The sequence below is a fragment of the Scyliorhinus torazame genome, chromosome 6 (genome assembly GCF_047496885.1).
Source record: "Scyliorhinus torazame isolate Kashiwa2021f chromosome 6, sScyTor2.1, whole genome shotgun sequence".
NCBI lineage: Eukaryota > Metazoa > Chordata > Chondrichthyes > Carcharhiniformes > Scyliorhinidae > Scyliorhinus > Scyliorhinus torazame.
Genome location: NC_092712.1, coordinates 264,528,690 through 264,552,191, shown reverse-complemented (window position 1 = coordinate 264,552,191; position 23,502 = coordinate 264,528,690). Strand labels below are relative to the sequence as shown.

General features: G+C 44.4%; 1 protein-coding gene across 3 annotated transcripts in view; it reads right to left on the bottom strand.

Moving 5' to 3' along the window:
* Positions 1 to 23,502, bottom strand: part of LOC140425404 (F-actin-uncapping protein LRRC16A-like) — a 530,177-nt gene that overhangs the window by 340,743 nt on the left and 165,932 nt on the right. For all 3 annotated transcript variants that reach the window (XM_072509651.1, XM_072509649.1, XM_072509650.1), the window contains exon 5: positions 8,026 to 8,147. In XM_072509651.1, the coding sequence (XP_072365752.1) occupies positions 8,026 to 8,147 (122 nt within the window). The remainder of the gene's footprint in view (positions 1 to 8,025; positions 8,148 to 23,502) is intronic.

The following is a 23,502-nucleotide window of genomic DNA, read 5'->3' as shown; positions in this document are numbered from 1 at the left end:
TCTCATGAGTGTGAGATCACCACCACAAAACAGAACACAGGCCCATTTATTCCCAAAACACCTCCCAGGAAAATAGGTAGTACACCCCAGAGACCCCAGCCCATAGACACGTGCGCACCCCTGAAGATTTATGTGGATGGCTCCTCCAAAGTGTTAAATGGAAAGAGAATCACCGGTTGCCGTATTTACGTAGAGGACACTTACGTAGATGAGATTTCACTAAAGTTGCCAGGACACTTAGGCTTGCAGGCAGCAGAGCTGGCAGCAATCGCTTATATTGTAGACCACCCAGACTCGTTCCGGACCTCAGCAAACATCTATTCGGACAGCTTGTATGTATGTAATAGTTTGCCGGAATTCCTACCCCTGTGGGAAACGAGAGGATTTGTTTCCCCCACCCTCAGCCCCATTACTCCACCATATCTTAGAGACAGCGAAGGATAGAAAATATGGAATAATTAAGGTTCGCAGTCACCACCGTTCTTCCCCCCCTGGTAATGTTAAAGCAGACACCCTAGCGAAGGCAGGCTCCAGGCATGGCTATATTTGGAACCCCCCCCCCCCCGAAAGCACCCCAGTACACACAGTTCAGGTCTCACAGACCAATATTCAGGATCTAACGAAGGCACAGAAAGAGGACGAGAAACTCAGGGAAGTTTTAAAGGGTACCTTCCCAGCCCCGTATGATAAATACAAGAATGCAATTACCACACATGACGGTGTGATTTTAAAGGCTGGCATTTATATAGTTCCCAGTCAGGACAGGAACCAGATCATTTGTCAGTTCCATGACAATCATGGACACCAAGGTATTGAACCCACCCTAGCCCACCTCAGACCGCTCTGCTGGTGGCCTGATTTAAAAGCCGATGTTACCCACTACATAGAGAACTGCTTGATCTGTGCCCAGAACAATCCGGACAGATGTGCGAAAAAGGCTCAACTTAGTCATACCCGCACTGTTAATGGACCCTGAACAAATCTACAGATAGACTATATAGGACCCCTACCCCCTTACAGAATGGTTATAAGTATGTGTTGGTGGTCATCGACACCTTCACAAAATGGGTGGAAGCATTTCCATCGAGAACTTATACGGCCAAGACAACGGCTAAAATATTAACACACCACGGGCGTCATTCTCCGACCCCCCGCCGGGTCGGAGAATGGCCTTTGGCCGCCGTGAATCCCGCCCCCGCCGAGTTCTCCGCTCCCGGAGATTGGGCGGGGGCGGGAATCCGGCCGCGCCGGTTGGCGGGACCCCCCGCTGGATTCTCCGGCCCAGGTGGGCCGAAGTCCCGCCCAGGAATTGCCTGGTCCCGCCAACGTAAATCAAACCTGGTATTTACCGGCGGGACCAGGCGGCGTTGGCGGGCTCCGGGGTCCTGGGGGGGGGGGGGGGGGGGCGCGGGGCGATCTGGCCCCGGGGGGTGCCCCCACAGTGGCCTGGCCCGCGATCGGGGCCCACCGATCCGCAGGCGGGCCTGTGCAGTGGGGGCACTCTTTCCCTTCCGCCTCCGCTACGGCCTCCACCATGGCGGAGGCGGAAGAGACTCTCCCCACTGCGCATGCGCGGGAAACTGACAGCGGCCGCTGACGCTCCCGCGCATGCGCCGCATTTCCGCGCCAGCTGGCGGGGAAACAAACACCATTTCCACCAGCTGGCGGGGCGGAAGTCTCTCCGGCGTCGGCCTAGCCCCTCAATGTTGGGGCTAGGCCACCAAAGATGCTGAGCCTTCCGCACCTTTGGGCCGGCGCGATGCCCGTCTGATTGGCGCCGGCTTTGGCGCCAGTCGGCGGACATCCCGCCATTGGGGGAGAATTTCGCCCCACATCTTTACAAGATGAGGACTCCCCCGCAGTATATAATCCGATCAAGGCTCCCATTTCACAGGACGTGAAATGAAAAACGTCCTCACGATTTTCGAAATTTGACAAAAGTTTCACATAGCATACCACCCCCAGTCTAGTGGTATTGGAGAGAGGATGAATAGGACATTAAAAGCCACCCTCAGGAAAATGGTACAGCTGAATAACAGCACCTGGGATTCAGTTCTCCCATTTGCTTTAATGTTTATAAGGAGCACAGTATCCACGTCCACAGGATACAACCCCCACACTCTCATGACCGGACGCCCCATGAAAGGGACAGAGTATTTATTAGGACTGGATTTGGCCAGCCACGCAATTACAGCCCGCACGCATGAAAATGCTGGACAACAATTGATACAGAACATAAAGGCAGCCCAACTCGCAGCAGCTGTGAGACTTGGAACCAAGAAGAAACAAAGCAAGGCTTGTTTCGACAAAACAGTACACGCCACTGAGTTTGCAGTAGGGCAGCAAGTGATGCTTTCCCTATACAACCCCAGTTCATTCCTTTCCCCTAAATTCTCCGGACCGTACTCCATTTCGGACAAAGTCAGCCCCTCGGTATACAAAATTACATATCCCAATGGTAAGTCTGCGTAGTTTCACATAAACCAGCTCAAAGCTTACGGCTCGCAGCAAAGCCGCACACACCACATCCTGCTCGCAGCAGCAGACGATCACACCCCACCCACAGATGATGTTTTCCTACCCTCCCCCACCCAGTCCAGCCCGCCCTCAGACACGACTTCAACTCCACCCCCAGAGGCACGACTCCGCCTCTCCCTTCCTTCAACCAGCAGCGACAGCGACAGTGATAGCTATCATGATAGCCACAGCACACCATGTTATGACTATACCCCTGTACCAGGCCCCACTCCCAGCGATTCAGAGCATGATTCCACTGACCCCTTTGAGATTACATATATCAAAGCCCCTGACCCAGACCCACCGCCCGACGATTACGGATTGAACCCTAGTAGCTCCAACCTCGACACACAATTCTGGCACCGAGGCAATTCGTTCAGACTCATCCGGAATGATGAAATGGACCCCAATTTGCCCCAAGCAGCTTTAGCACGGTTACTACAGTCAAGAGTTTGGCAGCCGGGAGAAGATGATGACATAGAGTCTGACTCCCACCAAACAAATCCTTTTGCGACCCTGTTCACTATTGAGCAGTGAGGTGTCCAGATGATGGAGAAAAAGGAACCGATGGAGAGATACGGTGTCCTTTCTGATGGAACCAGCACCATGTTTGTTTTATGTTTGTTCGTTAGTGTTAAGGTTAAGTGTTGTTTGTAAACTTGAAACTTTTCACAGCCCCACGTCACCACTCCTTTAACGCCCCCTGGCTGTTAATGGAACAGGTTTGTCCCCAGAAAACAGTTCAGAGGAACTAGTTTGTCAACAGAAACCAGTTTTAGAGGTACAAGTTTGTCAGTGGACAACAAGGCAACCCCCACGACGACCACATTCTTTCCCGTTCTTGCCGGTTGCTCAGGCAGTGGAGAAACGGCACTGGTCCCCGCCCAGCCTGAGGACCCTCCCCCTGGTCAGCTATGCTCGGGTAGAGCCCATACGGCATTGATCACCGTCCTACCCGGGGATTCCACCCATTTCTTACCCGCCGCGGCCCATACGCACCCCATTTTGGCACTTCCAGTTCAAAATTCTTTTGTTTGGTTTTGGCAACCCTTAGGTTGCTTTTACATCCCCAAACACTAGGATGGTAAATCGCACAGGCTGCAAGACAGCTCGCACTATGTCAGTATTTTTCTCGGATGTCTTGTCCCAAATATTTGGTTTTTTAAAAAAAATGAGTGAGTCACAGATGGTGACCAATTATAAAGGGAAATTGGCAACAAAGGACAGACAGACAGGCATACAAGATCTTAAGCAAGAGAATAACTGATATTATGCTTGTGTTCACAGAACTCCGGAACCTCAGGAACCCCAGAGGAAGACAAAAAAGAAGACAGAAAGACGGAAAGATGAAGACGACCTCCATCTTGTTCACCTGGATCTTAGAGGAATCCCTTCAGTTGCGCGCGGACGCTACCCCCCTGACCCCTACCACACAAGCCCGTGAATGATTCCCAGCCCTGCAATACACAGAACCCAGAGATAGCTAGCCCCGCGACAGCTAACAATACCCCGACCTGGTGTGATAAGTTTATCACCTGGTACTCACTATCGTATGTAGTAGAAGCCCTCTTAGTACTGGCAATACTTTGCAGTGTCGTGCAGACACTTAAGCATCAGGAAATGGCGAAAGAGAGCCTACCGCTCTCGCACCCCAGTATACAGGTTTAGGTCCTCTATTTTCGGATTTCACCAAACCCCCGAACCCCTTGACATGAATTAAAGTGCATTCATTTATCTTTATGTATTCTGTTAAATAAAGAAATGTAAACCTCTGTGTCTGACTGCCAGGCCAGAGAAATTTGTGCGCTGCTATTTTGTACAGTTTAAAATGTGATAGACTATTTTTGATTGTTTGAGTGAGGATAGTTTATTGAGGATAGTTAGAGGTTCCAGTTTAAAAAAAATTTCTGTAATGCATGCATTAATGTCATAGCGCCCCATAGAGTTTTATAATAATGTATGCATTTAAAATGATTCAGGTAAAATTGTGTTTCAGAGGATAGGGTAGAGTAGAGCCCGATTATGGGTGCCCCGTTTGGTCAGAGTACGAAGACGACGCAGTAATGTGATCCTTCACGCTTCGCGATGAGGATCACAAGGAGGGCGTGTAGCCATCTGGGATGGCCACGTCCCAATTACAAAATGGACACTTGCAAAGAATGCAGGGAAAAATTGGACAATACTGATAAAGCAAGCAGGTGCAGGGCTGTCTGTTGATTAGAGCTGTAGCTCTCAGACAGGACCGGTACTGCAGAACCATCTACATACTAATGAGCCATCCCCGGGAACAAAAGGCAACATTTGGATGAACAATGCTAAGACAGACATCCTGGCGCCAGAGGAGACTAAAACAAAGCAGACCAACGGCCACATAGGACACGCCCAGCAACCAGGGACCCTACCCTTCTATTGGAGGAAAATAGAGAGGATCTCTCTCTTGGCCTTGGCTCTCAGCGAGGAGAGACCCGCCAAAGCTGCTCCAGACCAAGTAAGTTCCAAGTCAACGCATGCCAGGAGATAGACGCTCCTAGTTGCTACCCTGTAAACCGCTCAACGCCTCAGAACCGAGCAACGACCATTGTTCCTCTGAGTGGACACCCGAAGCTAAGTATAGGCTTTTAGTGATAGTGATAGTTTAGGTTGTAGAGTTTTATGCATGAGTAGATTTGACTGTGTGTAAATAAATGAGCATTGCTTTTGAACATCACTAACTGGTGTATCGAGTCTTTGATCAGTATTCGGTTTTGAACCTTGTGGCGGTATTGAAAGATATCTGGCGACTCTTGAGCAAACGTAATTAAAACAGAGCTAAATTAAGAGACAACAGCAAGTTAGCAACATTTTGTTCTCCTTAGAAAGGGAGAGAGGAGATTTGATCGAGGTGTTCAAAATCATGAGGAAAGTAGATAGAGACTGTTCCCATTGGTGGAAGGGTCGAGAGCCAGACGACACCGATTTAAGGTGAATTGCAAATGAGCTAACAGTGACATAAGAAAGAAATAGTATAGCTGTAGATAATAGTGGAATAGGATAGAATAAAGAAATTAACTTAAAAGGTTGGAAATGTTCAGATGAGATGCATCCTGGATTGCTGCAGGAATGGTGAAGATAGCTGAGGCTTTCCCACAATCTTCTTATCCTTGAACTAAGCCAGAGGGCTGGAGAATTCCAAATGGTACATCACTGTTCCAAGAAAGGAGGGATAAACCCGATGATGCTGTTCAGTCAGCCTAATGGATGCAGGGGAAGCTTTAAGAGACAGTAATCCAAGACAAATGTAATTGTAACTTAGAAAAATATGATTTAATCAGCCAGTGCAGTAGACTGGTGTGGGCTCAATTATACAAAATGTGGTTTCAAAGTCTGCAGATAATATAAAACTCTGAAATGTAGTCAACAGTGAAAGGAATAACGAAGAGAAATTCAGCAGGGCTATTGAAATGAATGGGCACACGGGCAGATGAATTCAACATAGAGAAATGGCAAGTGAGGTATTCTGGTGGGAATAAAGGGAGGCAACATTAACTCAGTGGTCGAATTTTAAATTGGGCATAGCAACTGAGGCACTGGAGGTGTATGCACACACACTTTGGAAGCTGGCAGAACAAGTGACGCAAAAAACAAAAAAGCATGGAAGTTATGCTAAATCTTTGTAAATCACTGTTTATCTCAGCTGTTACCTGCTGCTCCACCATTTTTATTGAGAATGGTGGCCACTGTCCCTTTTAAATGAGAAGGAAATGAGGCTTGTGCAGTCCTTCAACCATAAACGGCAGCAGTGGGCATATTGTGTGCCCTGCACATACAGGGCAGCCCTCCATGTACGTGCTTTTTGCCAAATCACGGGGAGCGCTGCTTCCATTTTCTAGTTGATACTAAGCAAGGCAAGAGGACTATGAAAATGAATCGTTTATTTACAAGAAAACAATGGCCAGAGACATAAATAGGCAGAGTTCTTATTGGCCAGGATCTCACATCTGAATCTGCCGGAGAGAGCTGCTCACGAGTCCAGGGCAGGACAGAGCAGTGCTAGTGTTAGCTCTGGTTAACAGCCTACAAAGAAGAAACGTAACTCGGGAACAAAGCACTATAAAGATGATTTCTTGAGGCATGGTTTTGTCAATTGTGCCAGTGCAAATGAGGATGTAAAGCCCATGTGTGTTATATGCAGGGAAGGACTGGCAAATGAGAGGAGAAGTTTCAGGTTTTGAAGGTTAAAAATTCCTGTTGAGGTTGTGACCCCAGAGTTAGATATTAACTTACAGTTGACTCCAAATAAAAAGACGGCGCTGCTGCACCTGACTTGACAGCACATTAAAACATGCCAGAAGCCCATGACATTGTCAGCATTTTGGAGTAGACTCACCCAGGAGTATTCAGTGCTGAGTAAAATAAGCATTTTGTTGCTCTTGCCCTTCACGATGACCTACATGTGCGGTTAGATTTTCCGTTCTCACAAAGATGAAGGCGGCACAAAGTAACTGGCTGATTTCTGGACCTGTTTTGCGCATTGCCCTCTCCTTCTGTGAATCGGATTAGAGTGAGATCATGAGGACCAAGCAGGCTCCCCATTTGCGTTAAAGGTAAGTGAATGTGGCGTGTATCCTGAAGGTTGGCCAGTGTGGGTCCGAAAGGTTGGCCGGTTAGCAAACGTGGGTCCCGGGGGAAAGAATTTGAAAAACACTGATGTCGAGCCACTCCCCCATCTTTTCCCCATAACCGTGACAATTTCTCCTCTTCAAATTATGATGATGTTCCTTTTAGAGCAGAGACTGTTAAGGGAAGACACGGAATGGTTTTGATGGAGTGAAGAAGGAAAAGTTGTTACTGATGGCAGAAGGGATCAGTAACCAGAGAGTACAAGTTTTAAGCATTTGGTATAGAAACAGAGGCAAAATTAGGAAACTTTTTTTTTTTAAAACACAGAGTTATAAAGATCTGGAATGTACTGCCTGAAAGGTGATGGAATCAAATTTAATTACAACCATCAAAAAAGAAAGTGGATACATACACAAAGGGATAAATTGGTACAGGTATGGGTGCAAGAAGATGGAGATTAATTGGATTGCTCTTTGGAAAAGCTGCCACAGGCACAATGCCATGGTGGCCTCAGTCTGTGTCAGACCTTACAGGAGTGAAATTACAAAACACTTCTACACTCAATGGATGGTAGTAGCTTCAGACTCTCTTCCACAATTGGTGATTGATGCAAAATCATCTGTAAATTTTAATACTGAAATTGACAGATTTATTATTAACCAGAGGTATTAAGGAATGTGGGGCAAAGGTGGATGGATCAGCTATAATCTCACTGAATGACAGAACAGGGTGGAGGGGCTAAATAACCTACTCTTCCTACGTACCATGAGATGGAATAAAATATGAAATATAGTAACAAGTTCAATAAGGATTAGATCATTTTAAACCAAGCTTTTCATCAATCCGGCTTAAATTTTTTTGCACTTATTTAAATACTACAAACATCAAGGCCTTGAAGAGAGTACCTACATTGGAGAGACACCAGGGAGCATCTTCTTGAGGCATGATCCCAAGTTCCCCACCACTTCATTCACCTCTTCTGATGAAGTTAGTTTCAGAGGAAAAGTGCATCGATCAGTTTCCACAATCAACTGAAAAACATCAAAAAAAAAAATCAAACTTTTCAAATCTAGCTAAACGAATCAAAGATAAATCAGAAAATTCCACAGACGAAACTAAGGATTTAAAAAAAATATTTATATAAATTTACAGTACCCAATTATTTTTTTCCCCTCAATTAAGGGGCAATTTAGCATGGCAAATCCAACTACCCTGCACATCTTTGGGTTGTGGGCTGAGACCCATGCAGACACGGGGAGAATGTGCAAATGCCACACGGACAGTGACCCGGGCGGGGATCGAACCTGGGTCCTCGGTGCCATGAGGCAGCAGGGCTAACCACTGTGCCACCGCGCTGCCCAGAAACAAAGGATTTATGTCCCTTGAACTCAGTTTTTATGATATATGACTCTTTCCCAAATCCAACAATAAGCACCCAAGGGGGAGAGTCTCCCCAGGAATATTTCTGCATTTCATTATTTCACAACAGGTTTGACAAGCTGTTGGCACCCTTGTGCATTTTACTTGTGCCTGATCTAGTGCAACATAAAGCAACACAAAGGGTTAATTGTAATACTAAATACTTAAAGAGCAGCACCTTCTTTGGGGGAGGGAGGCAAAAGAGCAATGGGCTAATCTCTCTTTTCAATATTGCCACTAAAGTGAATCAATTATGGTGCCTGGAGTGATCTGTCATGCCATCCCATACCTGTGAAGCCATGTTGCAGGATTAAGGAAGGGAATTTTACTGTGTATACATATTCTGGGTTCAATACATTTCCAACCTGAGGCAAAGACACCTTCCTGACTAAGCGGACTGCCTGATGTTGTTCAGTAATTTTAGAAGAGATCAGTACCACTAGACAGTTGGGAGAAAATTCTCGACAAAGAGTTACATTTTTCAATGAAATTTTATGGAATAAAACAATTGTAGTTTGCATATAAAATGAATCAAGGCACACAAAGCTTAAAAACACAGGCAACCCTGTGTGATTCCCCAAATTTACCCTGGAAATTTAGATCATAAACATTGAATGACATGAACCATGTAAACAGACTTTATTTAGATTTAAAGAATTTGTGTTCCAAATGAAAATGATCTCATTTTCTCTGGTCGGACGTAGTATGGTAACTTACTAAAAGAAAGATGCTCGTGTGTGACTTCAGTTGCACCCCAATATTTCCACGTGCGTGCTATGGTTTCCCCAGAACTTATCACAACCCAGGCTACATTCAGATTGTATGTGCAAAATGAGGAAGGCAAGCATTTTCTGATAAACTTTAACAGTATTATTGTTGATTTTTCATAAGTGAGTTACCAGAGTTTCCCACCTCCATATTCAGAGAGTTTTGCAAAACTTCCTCACAAATATTTGATCACTGAGGCTTTGCCAAGTCGGCTCATCTACAATTGCCTCAGGTCTCAATATATTTTCTTGACGTAAATGTATTAACATCTTTTCCATGGTTAATATATCTGTGCACAAATGAACAATTGAAGTTGTCACCAGCAGTCCCTAAAGGTACAAGTTTGTAAAGACACACTGCGGGTAGACATTTTAATTTGTTCACTGCAGACAAGTACCAAATGCTGTGAATCGGAAGTGCTTCCTTTTAGAATTTAGAAGATGTAAAGAACAGACAAGGGTCCTCCAAGATGTATGCTTCAGAATACATTACAGTGCATGTCCTCAGCACATTTCAATGAAGGAATATTACAGTGCTGGAGGTAATGCATTGATTTCATCCAGACGTAATTGTCAAAAAAGATTAAAGCTTTATATTAGAACGGTATTTTGGGGGGTATTCATGCATTCAGCTTGGTATCTGTTAGAACTTGTTTGAACTAATCCAGATTCAACAACTTTCAACCTTCGAAAGTGGTACTTGTAAAACAGCAGTACTCCATTAATTGTCTTTGTCAGCATACTTTGCAGCAATGATCACTGTTTTTTGTGATTCTGTTTCACCAAACCCATTTGGTTCATGGGCTGAGGATCAGGCTGTCTTCCTTTTCTTTGATGACACCGCAGATAATACGAGTCTGGTGTGATGTGTTGGCTATGAATGATTGGCTAGCAGCCCTTCCATGTGGCCAATGGAGTACTTTTAAAGTACAGTCCCTGTTGTAATGCAGATAACGCAGCAGCTAATTTGCACTCAGCAAACTCCCACAAGCAAAATATGCTAAGAGGTTGATTGAGGGATCAATGTTGACCAGCAGAGCAGGGACAACTGCCCAACCCTTCTTTGGAATGGTGCATTGGATCTTTTACACCCACCTGCACAGGTCTTTAACATCTGGACGGCACTGTGGCACAATGGTTAGCACGTCTGCCTCACAGCACCAGGGACCGGGGTTAAATTCTGGCCTTGGGTGACTGTAGAATTTGCACATTTTCCCGTGGGTTTCTTCCGGGTACTCAGGTTTCCTCCCACATTCCAAAGATGTGCAGGTTAGGTGGATTGGCCATGCTAAAATTGCCCCTTTGTGTCCAAAATGTGCAGGTTGGGTGAGATTACGGGGATAGGGTGGGAGAGTGGGCCTATGTTCTCTTTCAGAGGGTCGGTGCAAATCAGAAAGTCAGTTCAGATTCGATGAGCCAAATGGTCTCCTTCTGCCCTGTAGAGGTCTATGCATCTCATCCAAAAGATGACACCTCCACACCTTCAACAGTGCAATGCTCCCTCAGTCCTATGCTCAAACCCTGGAGTACGATTTGAAGTTGGAGCCTTGTGATTCTGAGGAGATTGTGCTACCAACTCAGCCTCAAATTGACACTGCTGTGAAGTAGGGCTGTTCTCCTTGAAGCAAAGGAGACTGAGGGGTTTGGACAGAGGTGTACAAAAACTTGACAGGTTTAGATAAGGCAGATAAAGTAATGCTGCTCTCATTAGCTGATGGCTTAATGACTAGGAGACACAAGACAAGCAGCCAGAACGTGAGAAAGGTCTTTTTTACACAATGAATGGTAATGAATTGGAGACCATTGCCCAAAAGGGTGATGGAAGCAGAGACAATGAATGATTTCCAAAGGAATTTTGATGGGCACTTGGAGGAAATAAATTTCTAGAGCTACAATTTACATCTTGTAATTCTTATGTAATTCTATGAAAAGGGACAGCACGGTGGCACAGTGGTTAGTACTGCTGCCTCACAGCGCCAGGTACCCGGGTTCAATTCCAAACTCAAATGACTGATGTGTGGAGTCTGCACATTCTCCACGTGTCAGCGTGGGTTTCTTCCAGGTGCTGTGGTTTCCTCCCAGTCTAAAGATGTGCAGGTTAGGTGGATTGGCCATGCTAAATTGTCCCATAGTGTCCAATGGTTAGGTGGGGTTATGGGGTTACAGGGATAGGGCGGGGAGTATGTCCAGTTAAGGTGCAATTTCAGAGGGTCGGTGTAGACTCAATGGGCCGAATGGCCTCCTTCTGCACTGAAGGGATTCCATATGGTTCTATGGGACAGGGAAAACGCACAACAGGCTGCAGTCACAGGAATGTTGATAGTCCAAACAGGGAGGGGGTCTTACTGGACCTGGTATTGGGGAATGAGCCCAGCCAGGTGACCAAAGTTTCATTAGGGGAACATTTTGTGAATAATTATCATAATTCCGTAAGTTTTTGAACACTCATAGATAAGGACAAGAGTGATCCTTGAGTGAGGGTGCTAAATTGGGGGGCAGAGATGTGAAAAGATTTGATCACTCGTGGGTAAAGAGACCGGAGGACATTGGTATAGAATGATCCAGGCACAATAATGAATATTTTAAATTAGAGTAGTAGAAGGTTAAGCAGGTCAGAAATATGACTTGGTGAATGTTAGCATATGTATAGAAGTTTAGAGGGGGTGGGAAAGTCTGAAAGTAACAAAAGCATGAATGAAGGCTTCAAAGAACAAAGAACACAGCACAGGAACAGGCCCTTCGGCCCACCAAGCCTGCGCCGATCCAGATTCCTTATTTAGACCTACTACTTATTGCCCAAACGATCTGTATCCCTCCATTCATGTGTCTATCAAGATACATCTGAAACATTGCTATCGTGCCTGCCTCTACCACATCCACGGGCAATGCATTCCAGGCACCCACCACCCTCTGCGTGAAAAACTTTCCCCGCACATTGCACCTAAACTTTCCCCCTCTCACCTTGAACCTGTGCCCCTTGTGATTGAGTCTTCCACCCTGGGAAAAAGCTTCTGACTATTCATTCTGTCTATACCTCTTGTAATTTGTATACCTCAACCAGGTTTCCCCTCAGCCTCCATCTTTCCAACAAAAACAATCAGAGTTTATTCAACCTCCAGGCAACATCCTGGTAACCTTCTTTGCACTCAGCATCCATGTCCCTCTGGTAGTGTGGTGACCAGAACTGCACACAATATTCCAAATGTGGCCTAACTAAAGTTTTATACAACTGTAATATGACCTGCCAACTCTCGTATTCAATGTACAGTAAGAAGTCTTACAACACCAGATTAAAGTCCAACAGGTTTGTTTCGAATCACTAGCTTTCGGAGCACTGCGCTTCCTCAGGTGAATCAGAGCATTCACCTGAGGAAGGAGCAGTGCTCCGAAAGCTAGTGATTCGAAACAAACCTATTGGACTTTAACCTGGTGTAAGACTTCTTACTGTGCTCACCCCAGTTACATCCCGGCTAATGAAGGCATGCATGCATGCCTATGCCTTCTTGAAAACCTTATCCACCTTCATTGTCACTTTCATGGAACTATGGACCAGAATGCCCAGCTCCTTCTGTATGTCAATGCTTCTAAGGGTTCTGCCATTTACTGTATAATTCACACCTGAATTTGATCTTCCAAAATGCAGCACCTCGCATTTGTCTGGATTGAACTCAATCTGCCATTTCTCTGCCCAACTCGCCAATCTACTTCTATTCTGCTGTATTCTCTGACAGTCCCCTTCACTATCTGCAACTCCACCTACCTTTGTGTCATCTGCAAACTTGCTAATCAGACCATCTGCTTTTTCCTCCAGGTCATTTATACACATTACAAACAACAGTGGTCCCAACACTGATTCCTGTGGAACACCACGAGTTACAGATCTCCAATCTGAAAAATTCCCTTCCTGCTACTCTCTGTCCTCTGTTGCCAGGCGTTCTTTATCCATCAAGATAGAACATCCCAAATCCCATGCGACTTTATCTTTTGTACGAGTCTGCCATGACGGTCCTTGTCAAACTCCTTACCAAAGTCCATTTAGATGACATACACAGACTTTCCCACATGAGTTAATTTTGTCACCTCCTCAAAAACTTATTATCAAGTTGATAAGACATGACCTTCTGCGCACAAAACCATGTTGCCTATGATGAACAAGTCCATTCGCTTCCAAATATGAATAAATCCTGTCCCTCAGTAGCTTCACCAACAGCTTCCCCACCACAGACGTCAGGCTCACCGGCCTACAATTACCTGGATTATGCCTGCTTCCCTTCTTTAACAAAGGGACATTGGGTTTCCCCAGTCCTCGGAAACCTCACCTGTGGTCAAAGATGATATCTGCTAAGGCCCCAGTTATTTCCTCTCTTGCCTCCCACAGTAACCTGGGATATATCCCTTCTGGCCCAGGGGACTTATATACCTTAATGCATTTTAAGATATCTAACACTTCCTCCTTCATTATGCCGACATGTCCTGGAGTATTCATACACCCATCCCTAACCTCAACATCCGGCATGTCCCTCCCCTTTGTGAATGCCGATGCAAAGTACTCATTAAGGATCTCACCCACTTCCTCGGACTCCACATATAACTTCCCTCCTTTGTCCTCGAGTGGCCCTACTCTTTCACTAGCTATCCTCTTGCTCCTTATATATGTATAAAAGACCTTGGGATTTTCCATGACCTTGCTTGCCAATGACATTTCATTGCCCTTTTTAGCCCTCCTAACTCCTGTTTGAGTTTGCTCCTACTTTCCCTATATTCTTCAAAAGCTTTGTCTGTTTTTAATTGCCTAGACCTTCACTTTTTCTTTTTGACTAGTCTCACAATTTCCCCCATCATCCACGGTTCCGTAATCCTCTCATTTCTGTCCTTCATTTTCACAGGGACTTGCCTGTCCTGCACTCTTATCAACTGGTCTTTAAAAGATTCCCACATATCGAATGTGGATTTACCCTCAAACAGCCACTCCCAATCCACATTCTCCAGCTCTTGTCAAATTCGGTTGTAGTTAGCTTTCCCCCAATTTAGCACCCTCGCTCGAGGACCACTTGTCCTATCCAGGAGTGTACGAAAATGTACGGAATTATGATCGCTATTCCCAAAATGTTCCTCTACTGATATGTTTGTCACCTGGTCAGGCTCATTCACCAATGCCATGTCCAGTAAAGCCCCTTCCTGGTTGGGACTATCAACATACTGTTTCAGAAAACCCTCCTGGACATACCTGACAAATTGCTCTCTCTCCGAACCCCTGGTATTAAGGGAGCCCAGTCAATATGGGAGAAATTAAAACCACCCACCACAACTGTGCCATTTTCACATCTTTCCAGAATCTGACTACATATCTGTTCCTCTGCATCCCGCTGGCTGTTGGGAGACCGATAGGACAACCCCAACATGGTGATTTCTTAGGTCTACCCATAATGCTTCACTGCAGGATCCCTCCAAGATGTCCTCCCTCATCACAGCTGTGATATGTTCCCTAACCAGTAATGCAACTCCCCCACCCTGTCAGCTACCCCCTCTGTCTCGTCAAAACATCCCCATCCTTTCAGCTACCCCCTGTCATGTTAAAACATCAGTGAGTGAGAGTGAGAGTGAGTGAGTGAGCATGAGACGACCGCATAGTCCTTGCGGATACAAAGTCCCACCTTCATCCACAGAATGCCCTCTATTGAATTGTATGGCACTACCAATGTGTTACATTGGATAGGGTCAGGGTAAATCCAGCAGCTCAAAGCTGGGCACCCATGAGGTGCATCAGCTGCAGCAATATTATATTAAACGACAATCTAGAACCTTTACTATCAAACCAGGGGATCAACACTAATTCACTGGGGAGTGCAGAAGAGCATGCCAGAAGCAACAGCAATCATGCCTAAAAATGAGGCTTTAATTAATTAATTAATTCTGAAGAGAAAATTAATCTCTGCAATGATAATCATGAAACTCCCAAACCTACCTCCCCATTCACTATTACCCTTTCGGGAAGGAAACTGCCGTCCTTACCTGAACTGGCCTACATGTGACTCCAGACCCATAGCAATATCGTTGACTCTGCGATGCCCTCAGAAATGGCTTAGAAAGCCACTCAGTTGTAACTATTAGGGATGGGCAACAAATGCCACCCTTGCCAGGAAGGCCCACATCCCATGAAAGAATAAAAATGCTATTTATTCTTGTGACTTACGGTTTCGTGAGATCTTCCAATATGCAACGTGTTTCCGTCTTTTCATACACAACAGGAACTACTCTTCTAAACTCATTGGTCCTGAAATACTTACGGTATTCTATGAGGTGCGACCACCAAAACTCATCAAAGTACTCAGTTGGAACAAACAAAAACTGTAGGTTACATTCGTGCCACGTGTTATCAAGCAGAAAAGAACATTTGGGGGTGCTGGTGATGTGATGAGGTGGGGCAATTGATAAGACTGTGGAGGGAGGCCTGAAGTGACCAGATGTTATGTGAGGTTGGGAATCTACCATTGAAACTGTGCAATTGGGAGAGAATTTGTACCCTCTATATGGAGCAATTATTTTTCCCCATTTTTCCACTTTGCAACTTCAGGTTCAACTTACCTATCTGGTATATTTTTGGCAGCTTCTGTCTTTTATTGTGTGTCTCCATATCATTTCATGTTAATAATCATTTCAGACATTTCACAACTTCCTGTTTTTCTTTTAAGCACAATTAAATTATACTTGTAACTCGAGTGCCAGAGTTTTTTTTACACTTTACCTTTGTTCTGTTCTCAGTTAAATGCTGTTGGGTTTTCTCCCCGCCAGTTTTGACAAAGGATTACACCAAAATATTAACTTGCATGTTCGCCCAACAGATGCCGGTTAACCTGCTGAATGTTTCCAGTATCTTGTTTTGGATTTATCAAAATTTGAACAAGGTCATAAGGTCAACCTATTTGTTATTATTCAAACACAGATCCTACTTAATAAAGGCAGAGAACGGAACTCATTTCCACACAAAGGATTCTGTATTTTTCTTTCTCCCACACGGACTTTGAACTCGACTACCCCACCTGATTCCTTTGATCTTTTAATGATTCTGCCTGTTCTTTTCCCTGATGCATTTCATTTAAACACATTAAAAGCAATTTAAGTAATAAAAGAGGAATATATACTACACACCTATCTTGACAGAAGGCAAGTTCTCAGATGCAGGTCGATAAAGAGCAACAAGAGGGATTGATACATAAACATGTCTTTTTGCAGCATGCTACCCTAAACCCCGCTTCCACCAAGAACATCCAAACAAAATCTAGGATTCCCAGTAACAGGTGATGTCGGCCTCCGTATTGTGTCTCCGTCTTTGAACAGTACCGCCACAAAAGTATCACGGTTAAATGACAACATAACAGCCAACGTCTCTACTCACACAACTTAACAAAATAAATCACACCCCAGTAACTCAACCACATGCTTGGATTAAGTTATTTTATGCTATTATAACTTCCCCTGCTACCATAATTTCTGCTTCACAATTTCCAGACTCAATTTCTTTGATGTTCTCCTTGTTGGCCCCCCCTCCCATCCTTCATAAATACCAATTTATCCAAAACTCCACCGTGTTCCATACTAAATCCCGCTCAGCCACTTGCCCTCGCTAATGTACACTGACTTCCTGCCCCAAGGACAATAAATTCAAAATTCTTTTCCTGATCTTATCTATCCACTGCTTCTATAGTTTCCCTTCCTCAAAGGATAATACTCAAAACAGTTGTGTTTTATAACAATTTACCAGATAGAAACCACGTGAGGGTATGTTCTGTCAACATATTGTCTGAACAAAATAAGGATGGACGATTAGCTGCTTCAAGACAGAAAGCAAAGAGTGGGAATAAAAGGTGATTTAAGGTGCCAGAAGTTGGGATTGTGGTGTTCCCCAAGGATTTGTGCTAGGAGCTGGTGACGAATGTGATATAAAATAGTTACTTTAGAAATGAAACCTTGGGAGCCCTCGGGGCAATAACTAAGGAGTTGTCTCAGCTACGGTTGTTTGCAATGCAGAACCGGTATGCTCTTGACTATCTTCTGGCCCGTGAGGGTGGGGTATGCGCCATAGTACAGGGCAAGTGTATCATGGGAGTTCAGGACTTGACCGCTAACATCACTAAATTTATGGATCGCATACGGGATCACTTGGGCGGGATGCAGGATCCTGGCTCTTGGGGTAACTGGGGATTTGGAGGATGGAAGGACTGGTTGATAAATATGGCCATGTATCTAGTGGTAGCTATCGGCTGCATCTTTGTGGGCCTGGCCATCCTTAATTGTGTGATGGGTAGAATGCGGGGTGCACTGGATCAGATCACCGCCCCAATCACCGAAAAAAAAATTTAACTGTTAAAATCCATGAGGGTGAGGCAGATGAAGGGGGGGCTAAGACAGGAATTGGAAATGCAGCGACGGATCTTTTTAGATGAGGAACCGTAGCTATGGATTGGATAGTTCGGTTATCATGGAATGATAAAAGGAGGGAATGACGAATGTGATATAAAATAGTTACTTTAGAGATACTAGTTAATGTAATGTAGAAATAAGCCACTTTGATTCTGGCAGATAGAGACAAAGGGATTTGAGACCGCATGGAAAAAGCAGGAAGAGGTGTGTCTATGAGAGTGATGCTGCATTGATAGGGGCCAGAGAAAGGGATTGGAAGTGAGCCAATCAGAATAGATCAAACAGGTCAGGAGGGATATAGGCTGACCTATGGGCGTCGAGTATGTGAAACTTGATACCATTTGAATTGATTTTGCAGAGATCCCTTTGTCTCTTTGTTCATTCGCTTTCTGGAGTGTAGGAGACTGGATGTCTCTTATGTTTCTGTAAGATGAATTAAGCTTGCAAGCTAAATAAATAACTTCTTTTTACGTGCAAATCCATCTCGACTTTTATTGAGGCCAGACTGACGGAGAAAGAAATTTGGGAATCAACACTGGTTACAATTTATATGTTAACTATTTGGACTTTGGGAGTAACTATCTGGCCTTATATCCCCTCCTGCACCACGCAGAACTGGTATTCCGATCTTTTGTGGCTCCTGTTCTCCTTTAATGCACCAGGCCTCGGGCAAGCTCTTAGAAACTCCTGCATTAAATATCTGCCACATTTTGTTCTTTAAAAACATTCTGAAAATCCATACTTGCAACTAAACGAACAATCGCTTCACAAACTACTGCTTATTCCTCTAATCTCCACAGCACTTATGTTTTTCATATTAAAGTCATCATACAGATTAATTCTCATTTCATCCTTGCCCTCAGCAATTCATTTCGGCACCAATGCCTGCAAAATACAACATTAAGTAGCCAGATCAACAGTAGCAAAGGCAGAGTTTGTGCACCAGAAATGGATTATGTCTGGACATCCAATGTAAAATTCACTCAACCAGTGATGCAATGATATCCATATTAAGGTTACGTTTTTTTAAAAAAGCTTTTGGCACAAGAAAACTTGCACTGCAACATCCATCTCCAGGACAACACCGCCAACTTTCACCCAACCATGAACAAAATCTGTATGACCTTGCCAATAAATCGGAATCACAGCCTCTGGTTTGACGGAATAAATTAAATTACTTTTTTTTAAATGACACGGTATCATAGGATTTTTGCAATGCTTTGGTAATTTTGTAGTCCATTCCATTTCTCTGTGCAAACTATGAACCAGTAGCCTCAGTTAGAGTGCACTGCTACAGACAATAATTTCAATATCATTTTAAAAATGCTACTGACATTCTATCCCTTGAGTTTTTAAATCAAACTAAAGATGAATCTGATCACACAATATTAAGTAAATGATACAAATCACAATACTTTGCACACTGGGCTAAAATACAAATTACCATTTCAAAGCACTCAAACTTCAATCACGAGATTTAAAAGAAATGGTGTTTAATAATTAAAAGCATGATGATTCACTGTATAATGACCCTGCAGGAATTTTCAATCATGCCACAACTAGCCAGCAGGGTGGAGAATTCCACTGCTTGCTTTGAACCGTTGGAGCCATAGATATAAAGGGAGTGAAGAAAGGTATTTTTATTTGCTCTTGGGATTTCAGTGCCATTGTTACTCCATATTTATTACCAATCCCTATTTGTCTTGCTTGCAGTTAGACAGCCATGTACTGTGGGAGTGGAGTCATGTCTACCAAGGCCAGATAGTGGTGGCAGTTTCCCTTCCTCAAAGGACAATACTCAAAACAGTTGAGTTTTTGTAACAATCCACCAGATAGAAATCACATGAGGGTGTGTTCTGTCAATATACTGCCTGAACACAAGAATGAATGATTAGCTGCTTCAAGACAGAAAGCAGAGTGGGAATAAAAGGTTATTTAAGGTGCCAGAAGTTGGGATTGTGGTAGTCCCCAAGGATTTATGCTAGGACCACCGACGTCCACGGTTTAAAAATAATAATAATAATAGCTTATCGTCACAAGTAAGCTTCAATGAAGTTACTGTGAAAAGCCCCTAGTCACCACATTCTTGTACCTGTTCAGGGAGGCTGGAATGGGAATTGAAGTGCGCTGCTGGTCTTGTTCTGCATTACAAGCCAGCTGTCTTAGCCCAGCCCCTCTTTATGTTAATTATTTGGACTTTGGGAGCAAAAACGCGATTTTGAAAATTGTGGATGACACCAAATTGGTGTGATTGGGGGGGGGAAGGAAGAGAGAGAGAGAGAGAGTGAGAGTCAATACCAAGGGGGGTGCAACAAATTACAGGAAGACGTTAATAAACTTTGCAGAATGGGCAAGAATTGGCAAATTAAATTCAACCCAGGTAAATGTGAGGTGGTACGTTTTGGTAGGAAGAACTTGGGGGTTGGAGAACAAAGGGACTTGAGGACAAGTACACCAATTACTAAAACTTGCACTACAGGTTAGCAAGGCCATAAAAAAAGCAAACCAAATACTAGGCTCCATTTCTAGAGAGACAGAATTGAAAATTGGAGAAGTTACATTCACCTCTATCGGACTTTGGTTAGACCACACTAATAGGGCGTTTAGTTCTGTTGTCATGCACAAAAAAGAATAGAGAGACACTGGAGCGGGTGCACATAAGTCTTACATGGATGTAGAAATGCGTGGGTTATCAGGAAGGGACAGACATGTTCAGTTTCTTTTCTCTTGAAAAGAGAAGGCCGATGGGTGGCCGAGGTCTTCAAAATGATGAAAGGTTTTGATAAGAGTGGATGTAGAGAAAATATATCCTCTTGTGGGAAAGAGGATCACTAGATTATCAACACAAGATAGTTACCAAGAAATCCAATAGGAAATTCAGGAGAAAATTCTTTATCCAAAGAGTGACAGAAATATGGAACTCACTACCACAGGGATTCGTTGAAATGATTAGTTATCACCAGGATGGAAGAGTCAATTACTAGGAGACATAGGTTCAAGGTGCGAGAGGCAAAGTTTAGAGGAGATGTGCGAGGGATGTTTTGTTTACACAGAGGGTAGTGGGTGCCCAGGCCTCGCTGCCGGAGGAGGTAGTGGAAGCAAGTACGATAGTGACGTTTAAGGGGCGTCTTGACAAATGCTTGGATGGAATGGGAATAGATGGATCCGGGCCCTGGAAGCGTATAAGGTTTTAGGTTAAACGGGCAGCATGGTCGTCGCAGGTTTGGAGGGCCGAAGGGCCTGATCCTGTGCTGTACTTTTCTTTACAGTAAGAAGTCTTACAACACCAGGTTAAAGTCCAACAGGTTTGTTTCAAACATTAGCTTTCGGAGCACTACTCCTTCCTCAGGTGAAATTTCTTTTCTTTGTTCTTGTTCTAGTGTAGACGCATTTATGGGGAAATTAGCACCACCCAAAGCCTCAGACTGCGTCTCCGACCTAGCGGAGTTCCTAAAATTAGAAAAAATAAAATTTGTAATTAGAGGTTCAGTCGAAGGATTCCACCAAATGTGGAAACAATTCACCAGCCTCTTTGAAGACCTGTTCATGACGAGCAACTAGGAAGGAGGGGGGAGCAAGGGAAGGGGAGGGGGGTGAAGGGAGCACCCACACCAGAGAGGAAATGGGGATATCTGCCCTACCTAGGGGTGCAGGTGCCCGCACACGGGAGTGACAAATAAAATGTAAACTGTATGTAGTCTAAGAAGCGTATAGAAGCAAAAGGGGTCCCGAAAATGAAGCCACCCGTCTACTTTTATACTAACGGCAGTCAATGCAATGTAAATAGACCACCTGTTTTTCACTGTAGTATTTTTGTTTTATTTCGCGTGTTTTTCCATATATTTTTCTAAATTATCTTATTTATTTTTTGTTTTTCCATTTTCTCAGTATATGATTGATAAATTTTGACCACTTGTACAGCAAAGAGATACAACTTATTTATAACCTCGGTTAGGAGGGACGCAACTGCAAGATGGAATGATATGGAGCAATTCACCTGTAATAAAAGACTCCAATAAAAATATTTTTTTTAAATTTAAGGGAAATAGAACATAGAACATAGAACAATACAGTGCAGTACAGTCCCTTCGGCCCACGATGTTGCACCGAAACAAAAGCCATCTAACCTACACTATGCCATTATCATCCATATGTTTATCCAATAAACCTTTAAATGCCCTCAATGTTGGCGAGTTCACTACTGTAGCAGGTAGGGCATTCCACGGCCTCACTACTCTTTGCATAAATTAGACAAGTATAAGAGGGAGAACAGAATAAACGGGTATAATGGTAGTTTTGAACAAGAATGTTTGGGAGGACGTTCGCGTGGAGCATAAACAAAGGTGAGGGCTGGTTGAGTCGAATGGCCAGTTTCTATGCCATAAACTCTATGTAAACATAACATTACCAGGTTTCCCCAGTTGTGTTTTCTAAACATTCAATACTTAAGAAGCAAACTATCTATTTCACCTTTCAAAATCTCAGGCTATGCCATCTACCCAAGTTACCTAATCTAAATCTATGCTACACTTTATACTTGGCCATCAGTATGTTGACTTAAAATATCAGTTTAGAAAACATCAATCTTGTTGGTGTAATTAAATTGATTATTCAATAAAAAGATCAACTACAAATATAAAAATGTAAAGCCTCAAACATTTACATTAAAAAAAATTAGTATCCATCTCCCAAATTTAGCACAGTGGAGGGGCTGGTTTAGCACAGTGGGCTAAATAGCTGGCTTGTAATGCAGAACAAGGCCAGTAGCGCGGGTTCAAATCCCGTACCGGCCTCCCTGAGCAGGTGCCGGAACGTGGCGACTGGGGGATTTTCACAGTAACTTCATTGAAGCCTACTTGTGACAATAAGCGATTATTATTTCAAATTTAGCATAAACCTCTGTAGGTTTAATTCATCACTTGTTTGGATGTCTCTGAAATACAGAAGACAACGGGGGGAGACGACGACAGACAGAGCGAGGGGACGGGGGGGACGGGGGGGCGGACGGATAGACAGAGCGAGGGGACGGGGGGGGGGGGGGGGGGGGGGGAAACAAACAGAGCGAGGGGACGGACGGGAACAGACACGAGGGGACGGACGGGAACAGACAGAGCGAGGGGACGGACGGGAACAGACAGAGCGAGGGGACGGACGGGAACAGACAGAGCGAGGGGACGGACGGGACAGACAGAGCGAGGGGACGGACGGGACAGACAGAGCGAGGGGGGGGACAGACAGAGCGAGCGGGGGACAGACAGAGCGGGGGACAGTGGAAAGAGATATTAAAATGAGAAACAGGGAGAGGCAATGGATAGACACTTCAGCGATACCAGAGGTAATGGAATGCGAGCAGGAAAAGAAGCTATTTATTAGATAGATCTGGGTTTTTCAAAGTGCAGGTCATGAAACCTGGGTGGGTGGTGGACGGGTGTCAGGAGAGTTAGAGTGATTGGTTGTAGTGTTCTCCCGGTGGTCCCCACCATCGAAGAAGTGCCCAAAGGCTGCTGCTGATATTTTTATTGATAATAGCAGTCGCTGCTACTTTTTAAACAAGAAGAAAATGGGGCCATGTGCAGTCTTCCAGCCAGAAGTGGCATCAGTGCACAGATCACATACCCTGCACATACACTTGATGTCAAGCGCCCTCTATGTACATGCATTTAGTGCCACATCATGGAGGAGAGTTTCTTCCATTTTCTAGCTGTTGGAAAGCAAAGCAAGCGGACTGTGAAGCTGAATCATTTTCTTACGCAAGAGATGGCCAGAGACACAAATAGGC